This window comes from Centroberyx affinis, unplaced genomic scaffold (assembly GCF_046629955.1).
Source record: "Centroberyx affinis isolate AG114_WGS23_722 - 3 ecotype Tasmania unplaced genomic scaffold, CSIRO-AGI_Caff_v1 ptg002979l_1, whole genome shotgun sequence".
In the NCBI taxonomy this organism is placed as follows: domain Eukaryota; kingdom Metazoa; phylum Chordata; class Actinopteri; order Beryciformes; family Berycidae; genus Centroberyx; species Centroberyx affinis.
The window spans coordinates 25,526-37,223 of record NW_027281086.1 but is presented as its reverse complement, the minus strand read 5'-3'; the positions used below and the strand labels follow the sequence as shown (position 1 = coordinate 37,223).

Sequence of the window (11,698 nt, the reverse complement as noted above, 5' to 3'; positions counted from 1 at the left end):
TTCTCCAGAAAAGAGGTCTTCATCTACTGACGCTTCAATATGGACCAATGACTTGAGATACTGTAGGCCTATTCGACTTATTTTTTGTTTTGTTACAAATATCACAGCAATCTAAAAATGTTATGAAAAATATATCATAATCCTGTGTCTAAAGGAAAGGGTGACAGGCATCTTATTCATATTTCGTTTTGTATACAGCGTTTCATGATCATTTGATAGAAAACATGCTTTAACCAAGACTACAGAGAACAGTGTCTAGCAAACTTCACAGTCCATATGACAAAAGACATTCATGATGGGCCGATACTTTATTTACATATTGCAAATGTGGAGATGCCATTCTCACTGAATGCTGCTGCTTTCACTGTGTCATGACCGTGGTTGTTAACAGAAGACAGGACACATGGATTTATTTGTATGCCTAAATCCCTACATGCTTTAATTACTGGACTACCAAGCATTAAGTGGAAAATTCATCATTCAACATCTACTGACCTAGCGCACAAATAATCAGAGAGAGAATGAACAGATTCATTAAATTATCAGAAATATGATTAAATCACTGAGCAAATAGAAAATGTATATGATATAGTAAGAAAAAAGCTGTAAAATATTATAGTTTACAATAATTATTCACATTCAAAGGCTTTACATCTCAATACATACACAACATGGCCCCTGAACATGACTTCAATCCAAATATGATTCATATATTAGAATTTAAATAACACAGAATGAACTAGAGGCTAAACAATAGCCATCAAATAACCTTATACAAGAATAAAAATACAAAAACTGTATCCTAATATCATTGCATTACTTGCTTCAGATTTCAATAATACATCGTCTGTACATCACAGTTCTAGTCAGTTACAAACCAGGTAGAGTATTCCATACACAATGTAACCGACTGCCATCAACTTTGATTCGAACAATTTTTCTAACGAGAGAGAGGCACACACTTTTGTAGAGTGTTTCCTCAACTTTATAGACAGATACAGCAATTTCATCTGTTATTTGGATCAGATAGATATCCTTTAACTGACATCCAACCACATCGAGCCCCCGGCCCCCGGGCCTGAGGTTCCTATTCACCTACTCCAGGCACACACTGCACACACAGACTCAGCTGGAGGAAGAGGACCTTTGGAGAGGACCTTAAGGTAATATGTCAAAATTAAAAGCAGTACGATAATATATCTTTCTAAAACAAGAGCACAAGTTAAATCAATCGCTTAATTTCTATTGGGCCAGATGTCAGAAAGAAACGAAAAACAAAGAAAACATAGGGGCGCTCCCAATGAATGTTGAGAACCCATTGAGGCAGTCCTGCCAACTTGTCCAGGGACTACAGCTTTACTGTGATTGCTTCCGAGAATGATAGTATGTGTATGTATCTCTCTGTTGATGAAGGTTTTCTGTTCAGCATGGGGTGGTCAGCACATTAGATTTTGTTTCCAATAGGACATACTGAAGATGAGCCGACAATCCCACCACAAAAGAAATCGAAGTATTCACACCACAAAGAAATAGCCAGTGAATGGTACAGAACAGCCAAATCATCCAATAATATTAGCTATGGTTGCTAATGCAGTCAAAAATACCCACCTTTGAACTTGAATAAACTATATCTCCAGTGCCCTAGGAGAGAAAAGCGGACAAGGCTGAGCTACAAAACTGGCCGTGCAGGAAAGAGAAGCAAGTTATGATTAGGGAGTACAAGCTAGTGGCATGTTCACCCGCCCCCTATTAGCAATATATCCTCAGTAACGGTCTATGGAGAGCTCACACTAAAACACTGAGACTGATTCAGACCCGTGTGTCGCTGTAGACCAGCAATCTGCTCTAATATCCAGACCCAAAGTGGACTGCAATAAGCAAAGTACCAAGAGACTAGAAAACAACTCAAACAATGGGGCTTTGACAAAAAAAATATATAGGGTTTGAGTTTGGTAAAAGTATGAGACTGAATCAGGTTAGAGTATCTGTTGCGACTATGGAGTATATGCACTAGAAGTGGGGCCTGAGTACACCTTGCACATACAATGTAGGATTAGGATATGGTTTAAGTAAGATACTGGTATCAGGATAGGCTCTGGTTCACAAAAGCTGGATTGTGTGTTATGGTGTCATAGAAGCAGGAAACCAGTCCTTGCACTTGAGATAGTCTTAGCGGTACCTAAGCTTGTGTTATTCTACAGACAAGCTTGCCCTTCTCTTTTCCCCTGCAGAATGTACAAGAAGCAGATGTGCATGGTGGCAGTCTCATCATCCATACATGGAAAAATGCAATAGAAGCCTCACAGAGAGCACAAAGAACAAGCAAAGCAACCCTGAATCCAAAGTTGTATTTTTTTCCCCATGGTTCTACTCAGGAAAACAAACAAGGTCTAGATGCCAGCGTCTCTAAGAGTTTGTTTACATTGCGGTGATGAAGGGCACTAAAGAGGGTGTTACTCTGCTCAGTGATTGGCCTCAGAGCTAAGAAGGAGTGGCCACAGGAGGAACTGCGTTCCTATAGGCCAGGATTTTGGTGCCTTTGATAGATCTTTCTCCACACTTCCTGGATCTTCTTGCACCATTTGTCAGCATTTCCGCTGGGGTCCATCAAATAGTATGTTCGATTAGGCTGCAAAGATCACAAGAAGGAAAAAAAACAAACAAATATAAGAGATTATGAACAGTGGGCAAGTGTCAACATTTTGCTGGAATAAAATATGCTGGATAAGAAGAAATAAGCCATCATTTACCGTGTGAACAAAGAAAGTCTTGAAGTTCTTGGCCTCAGGGCGGAGCTCTAGAGACCAGGGAATCTCCCCCTTCAGGACCTTATTGACAGGATCCACGTAGTACAGGTGTGGTCCCTCGGTGAGAAGCAGCTGTCTCCGTCGAGCAAACAGACCCTGCAGTGGAGAACCAGACGTGTTGAGACATTAGCCCGCCAACAGAGGGGGCTAGTACACAAATGAGATTTTCCCCACCAGACCAGGGGATTCCCCTTCATTTCCTATAAGATCGCACACGCAGCAATGCCACGAAAAGTGACTTCACTGAGCTTGAATCAACTTGTCTTTTACTGGATGACCTGGTTACATTTTAACTTGAAAGCAAAACCATTACAGAATGCTGCAACACTCTTGTTAGTAGCAAACTCTTGAGTCGTGTATGAGAGGTTTCAGTCCATAACTTGCTTATAAAGATTCTGGATTAACAATACATTAAGAGATCATTTTCAAATACATGGGCAGGAATCTACACACCTTCCGTTTGTCCACTGGGCCCATTTTCAGGATCAGGTTATTCTCAACAAACTGGTGCCTGTGTAAATAAGCAGTGCTGATTAATGTACACAGTAAAGACATTTTTTCCCCTTTCACTCAAGACAGCATTTATTCCTCAATAGAGTAATTTTTTGACAACTATACACACTCATCCACAATATAACATCACTTCTATATTTTTAGGACATGAGCGTCAATCCAAACATGATTCATATAATCAGGATTTAAGCAACACAGTGAACTTGCCAGCACTCTACACAGAAACATCAACAGGTTGACAGGGGTGAGGCATTTGGAGAGGGGCTCACCAGGGGTTTCCAGTGGTCTGCTTGTCCAGCAGCAGCTGCTTCTCCTCTTCGGAGAACTGCAGGTCCAGCTCAAAGGAGTTGTTGTCCAGATCGTGGATGTACTGCTCAATGTTGCTGCTGGACCTCTGTGGGGGGAGGGACTCGGGTGCCGACAAGGAGTGTGAAGAGCTGGACTGGGCCACCTGCATGCTGCTGAACTGGCTCAGGAGGTCATCATACTGAGGATGGACAGGAGATCAGCAAGAAAAGGTAGGTTGATGTTTCACTAAATATATATGGTTTGTACATGGCTTGGTGGCATCACAACCTCAACCACTGCCCATATGGATCTGTGTGTGCATGATTGGGCAAGCGACAGACAAAAAACAAGACCTGCACAGTTATAGTAAAGAGAAGAGCTCACATTGCCATAGCAGTCTTCATCATCCTCCGACATGGCTGGCAGGTAGGGGGTGAGCTTGGGGGGCGTCTGTAGGTGGAGATCGCTCCAGGAGATGGTCTCGAAGAAGGGGTGCTGCCTCAGAGGGTCGTACCCTCCCATCTCCTCACAACCAATCCGCTTAGAGGGGTCCAGTGACTGAGGTAGAAACAGATCACATTCCAGTGCTTTCATTCAATCTAGAAGTACTGACCCCAATATAACCTTAACACCAGTACAGATAACCCCACGGGATCAAGAAAAATTTCATTGTATCTTTTAAGTAAAGTATGAAACTATGGCATATGATGACCTTCTTCGTTGTGGCACTGCTCAAATTACAGAATGAATGAAATAATTTTCGAGTGGCCCTATGGCTCTATTGATGAAAACATGACCTACCAAAAGCTGTTTGACAAGATCCTTGGCTTTGGGGAAGAATTTCTCTGGGAATTCATACTCCAGCTTTATTATTTTCTGGAATATTAGGTACTCGTTTCTACAACAAAGTATATAACACAAGGGGAAAAGAAGAGAAAATAAGAACTCTGTTAAGGAAGTTATCAGATGAAATGCTGTTAGCTAGAGTGATATTCTTGGGGAAAAGGTAAAGACAAACATCTGTTGCACTTGCAATCACCTTCAAAGATAATTTTAGTGGAAACAAATAATAATAGAAGTGGATCAGTCTTTATGAAAACATGAATTTATGACAATCAAGTGAATTGTGAAAACTAAATATCCCCTTAATACTTACCCAGCTCTGAACGGTGGTAAACCAGCCACCAGCTGATAGATTATACATCCCAAGGCCCAGAGGTCAGAGCTAAGGGGAAAAAGAAAACAAGTATAGATAAAATCAGCTACACCAATGTATTATCAAATGAGTCCAATAACATAAAAATGGAACAATGATCAGCAACTATAGGAGTTGCCTTGTGGTCAAATCCCATTACCTCTTGCAGGCTGATTTCTCTGTCAGCAGCTCTGGAGACACATACTGTGCCGTTCCAACAAAGGAGTTTGCTCTTGCTGCCAAACAATGCAAAAAACATGGTAAGGAGACAGAATTCAGTTTCTATTATTCTGAGAAAGTGAAAAACTGACACTTGTAATATTAAATACACACCCTGAATACTTAATGTTGAAAAGTACAAGTGAAAGTAGGATTGCGGATGTACCTTGCTTACTGTCTGATGACAACTGCTTTGCTGTCCCAAAATCTGTTATCTGGATGTGCATGTCTTCACTCAGAAGAATATTCTCTGGTTTTAGATCTCTGTAATGAAAGGAATACGGGGGCAAATTATAGCAAATAAGCTGCTTAGTAGGCTTTGAAACTCATCTAAAAACAGCACTAAAGACAAAAGTAAACATTATCATAAAAAACAAAAAGATAAACTTACCTGTGTATTATCCCCTTATCATGCAAATATTCTAGAGCACAAACTATTTCAGCCGAGTAGAATCTAGTACAGGTCTCATCAAATGAACCGATTTTGCGAATGTATTTCAGAAGCTCTCCGTTCTTAGCGTAGCTAAGACCAAAATCTGAAAAAAGTTAGTTAAGGAACACTGTGAGGACCAGCAACCAATTTTAAAATATTCCATGTAGGGACCTTTGGCAAAAACCCTGTCTTTAATGTTGTAAGTATAATAATATTAATGATGACCTTATTGATTACAAGCAACTTATTCTGCCAAGTTCTAGCACAGAAAACAACAGAGCAACTGATAATTCAGTTATATACCCCATGCCATGACGAACTGAACTTGTTTAAGGATACACAACTTCTCATCATCTTGAAACGTAAAGTAGAGTTTGACGAAGAATGGGTGATCTAGATTTGACATCAAATCTCTTTCTCTTTTCACGTACTGGGCTTTGTTCTCCTTCATAATATGCCGCTTCTCCAAAATCTTAACTGGAAGAGAAAAAAAACAAGAAATTTTAGGATGTAATAGTAAAAAAGCTAAGGCACTTTCAACAACTTTACCACCTTGAAATTACAGTGCTCTTTGATGTATTCGCCAAGTGGTAATGCATTGTTACTTACTTGCATATTCTTTCCCTGTTAACTGTTCTCTTGCCAGGACAACCTTTAAAAACAAAATGGACAGAATGTAACAGACGACATGTCACTGCTATGTCAGAGACTTGAGAGCAAAGCTAGTGACTCTTAAGCTCTTTCTCATCAATTCACCTCAAATGAACTGAAGCTGAGTCACTGAAGTATCTTGACCACAAGAATGCTAGCATGTACCAACATCTATCCAGGTATAATTCATAAGGTAAAAGGAATGCAGGCTACATACGGTCGAGAAGGAGCCCTCTCCCAGTATCTTGCCGAATTTGAAGTCCTCTGGCCTCTTCTTGCGCGGCTGGGGGGCCTGGATGGCCGGCTGCGTCCGGGCCTCTGAGGCTGGGCCCTCCATGCTGGGACAGTGGCTGCTACTTGCGCCTGGGATAGCAAGTGGCGAGCAGGAGTCGGGGTGATTTCTTACCATTGATGGATGTGGGCAGGAACAGATGACAACACTGGGTTGAATGGGCACAACATCATACTGGAACAGGAAGAGGAGAGAGAGTATATTTAGATAATGTCACTCAACAGAAGATGCAGTTGGAATTCTTGTAAAAAAAATTATTGTGTCTATGTAGCTCAAATTGTGCATTCGTAATAGTCAGCAGAAGAATCTGGAATATTGTGCATCCCTGCCCAAAACTGTCTAAAACTACACTCAAAGATCGTTCCCTTTATGAACGCTGATGGGATATAGGTGAGTTCAGGCGACTGTGCCGATCAACCATAAAAATGCTAATAATAAATATGTATTTTGAGGGTGCTGCAGATTGATAAATATAACAAAACAATGATGTACAAAACAGCAAAGCAGTAACTAAATCACAGTAAATCCCTGAATGTCTGCCCTAAGAATAGGTGGAGAGCAGAGAGCACGTGCAAAATAAATCTTGTGAGGAACTAGAAAACCGAATCATCCATTTAAAGTAATTGCAGCCACTACTGTGACCATAGTGGGATCAAATGAGTTCAATGGACAATTTAAAGTGGGCCTAATATGAAGACTAAAATTGATAAGACATGGTTGGAGCGCCTATTGAAGAAGCTGCTTCTGACGGTCCCACCCTCCAGCGCTAAACCTGAAAATCTAAACTATGTAGCCAGTACTTCTATGTGACAGTCGTGTTGAATGACACCACTTAACTCACCAAACTTATATGCGTGATCAAATGGACATAGCAGCGCACACAAACATTGGTGAGAAATCAATCAAATGGTGCATCAAGACCCAAAGATAGGATACAGCGCGCAGGTTAGCATGCTTACTATGACATTAGTAGGTACTATCCCTAACGTTACTTATTGTAACTTATTGAACTAGTAGTACGATTTTATGCAAATAATGTTAAGCCGTCATTCACTGTTAAGGTCGCTTAATTTGCTAACGCTACTTAGCTTACAACTCAGTTAACGCTAGCTCAATTGGCCTGGCCTCTTTTCATTCAAATCCAAGGTGTGGCCATTTAGCTGCCTTATCCAGACATGATTGTATGTTGGCTAACTGGCCATATGGCTACTGGTATATTAATTAATACTGATTAACTAAGTAATGGTCGTTTTAAAACTTAAGCTAACGTTTACCTGACCGCGAGTACTCGAGTAACATTAGGCCTGTGCAAACTTTCTTTGCTAACTAGTAACGTTAGCTAGCAAGCTAACGCTAGCTACTGCTGCCTTGTCAAATAATGCCGGCCATCATTGACAGCGAGTTAAAAACTTAACAGCGAAGCCAATTAGCTAGCTAGCTGGCCAGGTGACTAACTTACAAACCATCTGCCATTTTAACGGTAGTAAATCACACCCACGCTAACGGCGCTAAAGTTGGTCGCTAAATTTGAAAGTCAAGAAGTTGGCAATCGAACTATCCAACGCTATCCTTAATTAGTTAACGTAATAGGTAGCACGCAATACAGCTAGCCTGCTAGCAAACAGGAGCATCGTTAGAAAGCGCGAACCTGGCTAGCTAACGTACAGCCTTAACGTCAGCTAACGTTAGCCAACAGTTACTGACCAACACGAATCGTGAAGGGAAAATGGTCAGACATGCTATAAAATATCATAGCTTTGGCAAATGTTACACCAGCACCAAACTATTCGAATAACTTGTAATACGGAATCAGGTCAGGTACTCAAGAAACCGTATTAACGTAACATTAGCTGTTATGTTAGCTAACATTAGCTAGCTAACACTGGTAGCGAGTCATAACGTTAGACGATCTTCTGTGGCTAGCACCGCTGTTCAAATGAAGGCCCAATGTAACAATTTGTTGTCAAACAGCCGCCACACTGTACATCTTTAGCACCGGCTTCGAACTGTTATTCGCGTTAAAGTTGCAATACTTACCAACTGACTTGTGGCTCTTGCCATGGAAGTTTTCCGCGAGTATTTATTTGAAATAAAATAATTACAGAACCTCCAGTAATGGCTGCCTCTGCGCCTTCATTTTCGAGCTGTGACGTCGTTCCACAACAATGTTACCGCAAGACAGGAGAGGATAGTCCCGTATCCGCCCCCTCGCCACATTTACAACCCTACTGAACTTCATTTTATTGATATGGAGTCAGATGGCAACACTTGTTGATAATCAAATATAGCAGTAGACGTGGTTTATCTACTCTTTTTGCGCCAGTCTCATGTTTGTGTTTTTGATCGAATAATAACGCATTGTAATGAGGTTTGTCTTCAGCTCGTTTCTGCTCTAGCCATACATTTTTGCAAAACTTTTTCTAGAAGCAGTCTGAATTCATGCAGCACTCTGATGCAATTAAATGTTAATGTAAATGCACTATTCTGTTTTCACTGGTCAGTTTAGGAGCCATCTTTATCCATCTAACCAACTATATCCATCACTGAAGCTCTGATATTGTCCCACATGCCCCTCAAAATTGAATGAAGGAAGACTGCAAACATTCATATTTATTTTGTCTGTGCTGACATACAGACACACCATTTAGTCTTTTGTTGTGATACTTTATCAAAACTGGATAGCCTAAATAGGCTGCGGTTTATGTATAAATTATACATGTTACAAAAAGTCTTAATTAGTCTTGTCAGTTGTTGTATTAAAATGATTCACAATATTCTTTAGTGTGATGGCTTTGATTCGTTCTCCTCATCATGACCTGATGGTACTCTTGACTCTTCGTTGCTTTCTGTTTTCTCATTTTCTGCTTCATCTTCGTTGTCATCTGAGTCGTCGGTTTCCTCACTAGAATCATCCTCATCTTCGGGGGCACTAAATATAGAATTGACAGTTAAATGACGTAACTAAACATACTATTGGAAAGGGTCTATTTGCAAACAGAAATAGTGGGCCTGAGAGACTTAATGCCCACATGAGAAATATCAAAAGTCTTACCATCGAGGTCTGTTGAGATTCATACATTCTCTTCCTGAGTCAACATCAAATGGATCTGCAAACAAGATGGATGGTTAGCTGTATGATTAGATGTAGTAAAAGAAAACTGCCTCAACAGTAGAGGTCACAACCTCAGCAATATATTAAATCCCTCGCAGAGTATGGGGTAATTTTCCACAGATGTAGGAAATTCCTGCCCACACAATGCAAGGGGTGTTCATATCCAAGTGCAACATTTCTGAGAAATCTGTACAGAATTCTGGGTCAGACATCACAAATCATATTAACTTTGAATAATAAGAAATTCATAAGACTCATACGTGTGCCTCTGACAATGAACCATGTTTAAATATTGTCATATCCAAAAAGGAAAATAAAATGGATATCTGACATTAGACCCAATACTTTTCTCCCCCATTTTACCAAACTCCTCCTCCTCTGGAGTGGCAGTGAGATACTCCTTCTCAACAGACAGCAGCTCTTCTTCTGACCGGCACGCTGCATAGCGCTCCAGCAGAACTTTATTGAGCTCCAAGAACACCGTCCCCCACTTGAATTTATTCAGCAGGATCACTGCCAGGTCCTCAAAACCTGGCAAAATCAAAATCAAATATGATGGGTTTTCATTGCTTTGGCATGAGTTACCAAAAGCACTCAGGAAGGTAACAAAAACATATCATTCCTAAGTAACTACAACAAACACACATCAGCTCAAGCCTTACCTACAATGCAGAAGGTGGCAGCAAAAGCTTCAACACAAGATAACTTGCAAGGCTTGCCGTAGTTGACTGGGTTTGCAGCTACAAGGTAGGGCAGTAACCTGGGGTGAGATCCCACCATCTTACTGAAGGGAGTCTCCTCCAGTTTGGCCCAGGAACAGTCGATGACTGCCAGTCCACTCTGAGCCACAATCTCTCTGCACATAAAGGGCCACACATCAAAGATTTTGACAAATGATTTCATTCCAATTTGATCACAAAACAATGCCAAGTTTAACAAAACCATCCAAATAAAATACATTTTTTATGGACCCAAACACCCTCAGCTTCTCACAACAGACACACAAACCCACTAGGTATTTTCAGGGTACACTTGTTTCTCATTATGCTTGTTAGAATTACAAACTCAACAGTCCTTACAAATACAGTCTGTAATAGGATGTAGCCTGATATGTTATAGTTTGGATGGGAAAGAAGAGTGTATCCCACTGATGTGTTTCTCCACATCCCGGTTTATCTGTGGCAGCTTATGGTGTGTCTTATAAATCCTGATAATTTGTTATAATAATAAACAATGAGGCTAGTAATCATTTTAATGGGCGCAGTATGTAAGTGGGTAACTCAAAACACACCTGTCTGCTGGCGTCACATACTTTGTGCCCATTGGACTCAGTATGAGGCCATTAAACCTCTGGTTAAGGCGCAGGTTGCGTACAAAGCCCTTGCGGACCAACTTCCTGCCAGTGCAACGCTTTGGATCACAGTGGCCCAAGTCCCACATGGCAAGAGGACAAGGCAGCTTCACCTGAGCAGCCTCTGCTCCCTCCTCTGGGTGAAGACTCGCTGGAAAATACAGTGGACAAGACAGTGGACATGAGCTTACATTATAATTTGAGTGTCAACCTGCATACTGTAAAATAAACACATATACACACGTTTATTTGGGATATGAGTAATAATATTTTACTGGTTTTGTTGCCACATGAATAGATATGAAGCATAATAGCTAGATCCAAATATGAATAGATATGAAGCATAATAATAGGTAGAAGCATTATTTTGGATCAACAACTGTCAGTGCAGCTTTACCTTCTAGTGCAGTATGCATTTCTTCTGTAAAAGCCTCTAAAGATTTCCCCTTCATTTTGTGCCGTTGGTCTTTCCCCTTGCTGTCAGGGCGGACAGGTTTGCCCTGTTTCTTTCTTCCCATGTTGCACACAGCGGTTAGACAACCAGATTACAGCTTGTATGAAAGCTAACCATCAGCTGTTTAAAATACTGCCTCCTCTACTTAGCTAGCTACACTAACCAGCACGAAAGAGTGACACGAGCATGAGTGTTTGAAAATTAATCTTCCTTAAGATATGTTTAGTATTTTATCTAGGCGTCCGTAACTAAATATACTTAATTTATAAGTTTAAAAAAACATGTGTCGCTATTATTGTATCAGTTTCTACTTAATTGCACTGAATGTTATGCTACCACTTGGTATCTTTGGAAGCACGCAGTCTAAGGAGAGAACAACGCAT

At 40.7% G+C, this 11,698-nt stretch overlaps 2 protein-coding genes across 3 annotated transcripts; both read right to left on the bottom strand.

The window, feature by feature from the left end:
* Positions 1-408: 408 nt before the first annotated feature.
* pdpk1b (3-phosphoinositide dependent protein kinase 1b) lies at positions 409-8,595 on the bottom strand. 2 transcript variants are annotated; one of them, XM_071537082.1, is made up of 14 exons: positions 8,436-8,579; positions 6,324-6,572; positions 6,065-6,107; positions 5,795-5,932; positions 5,414-5,558; positions 5,189-5,286; positions 4,964-5,039; positions 4,765-4,833; positions 4,410-4,506; positions 3,993-4,166; positions 3,590-3,807; positions 3,261-3,318; positions 2,751-2,903; positions 409-2,629 (listed from the first exon to the last, which is right to left on the bottom strand). In XM_071537082.1, the coding sequence occupies exons 1-14, from the start codon at positions 8,457-8,459 to the stop codon at positions 2,516-2,518; spliced, it is 1,656 nt and encodes a 551-aa protein (XP_071393183.1). In that variant the 5' UTR covers positions 8,460-8,579; the 3' UTR covers positions 409-2,515. The 2 variants fall into 2 exon arrangements, with proteins under 2 accessions (XP_071393183.1, XP_071393184.1); XM_071537083.1 differs by lacking the exons at positions 5,189-5,286; positions 5,414-5,558; positions 5,795-5,932 and having other exon boundaries at positions 8,436-8,595.
* Positions 8,596-8,999: 404 nt separating this feature from the next.
* Positions 9,000-11,666, bottom strand: tsr3 (TSR3 ribosome maturation factor). Its single transcript, XM_071537096.1, has 6 exons — positions 11,259-11,666; positions 10,802-11,012; positions 10,173-10,366; positions 9,874-10,041; positions 9,451-9,505; positions 9,000-9,327 (listed from the first exon to the last, which is right to left on the bottom strand). Exons 1-6 carry the CDS (start codon positions 11,377-11,379, stop codon positions 9,177-9,179), a joined length of 900 nt encoding a protein of 299 aa, XP_071393197.1. The 5' UTR covers positions 11,380-11,666; the 3' UTR covers positions 9,000-9,176.
* Positions 11,667-11,698: the final 32 nt, after the last annotated feature.

What these genes read in the sequence shown, in the direction of transcription:
- tsr3 (XM_071537096.1), bottom strand. Translation starts at nt 11,379, where the DNA reads ATGGGAAGAAAGAAACAGGGCAAACCTGTCCGCCCTGACAGCAAGGGG. An exon ending in TCCAGAGGAGGAGGAGTTTG is followed by an intron (nt 9,506 to 9,873) that starts GTAAAATGGGGG and finishes TCTTGTTTGCAG; the next exon opens with ATCCATTTGATGTTGACTCA. An exon ending in AATCTCAACAGACCTCGATG is followed by an intron (nt 9,328 to 9,450) that starts GTAAGACTTTTG and finishes TTCTATATTTAG; the next exon opens with TGCCCCCGAAGATGAGGATG.
- pdpk1b (XM_071537082.1), bottom strand. Translation starts at nt 8,459, where the DNA reads ATGGCAAGAGCCACAAGTCAGTTG. An exon ending in CAAGAGCCACAAGTCAGTTG is followed by an intron (nt 6,573 to 8,435) that starts GTAAGTATTGCA and finishes TTCCTGTTCCAG; the next exon opens with TATGATGTTGTGCCCATTCA. An exon ending in AACAGGGAAAGAATATGCAA is followed by an intron (nt 5,933 to 6,064) that starts GTAAGTAACAAT and finishes TTTCTCTTCCAG; the next exon opens with TTAAGATTTTGGAGAAGCGG.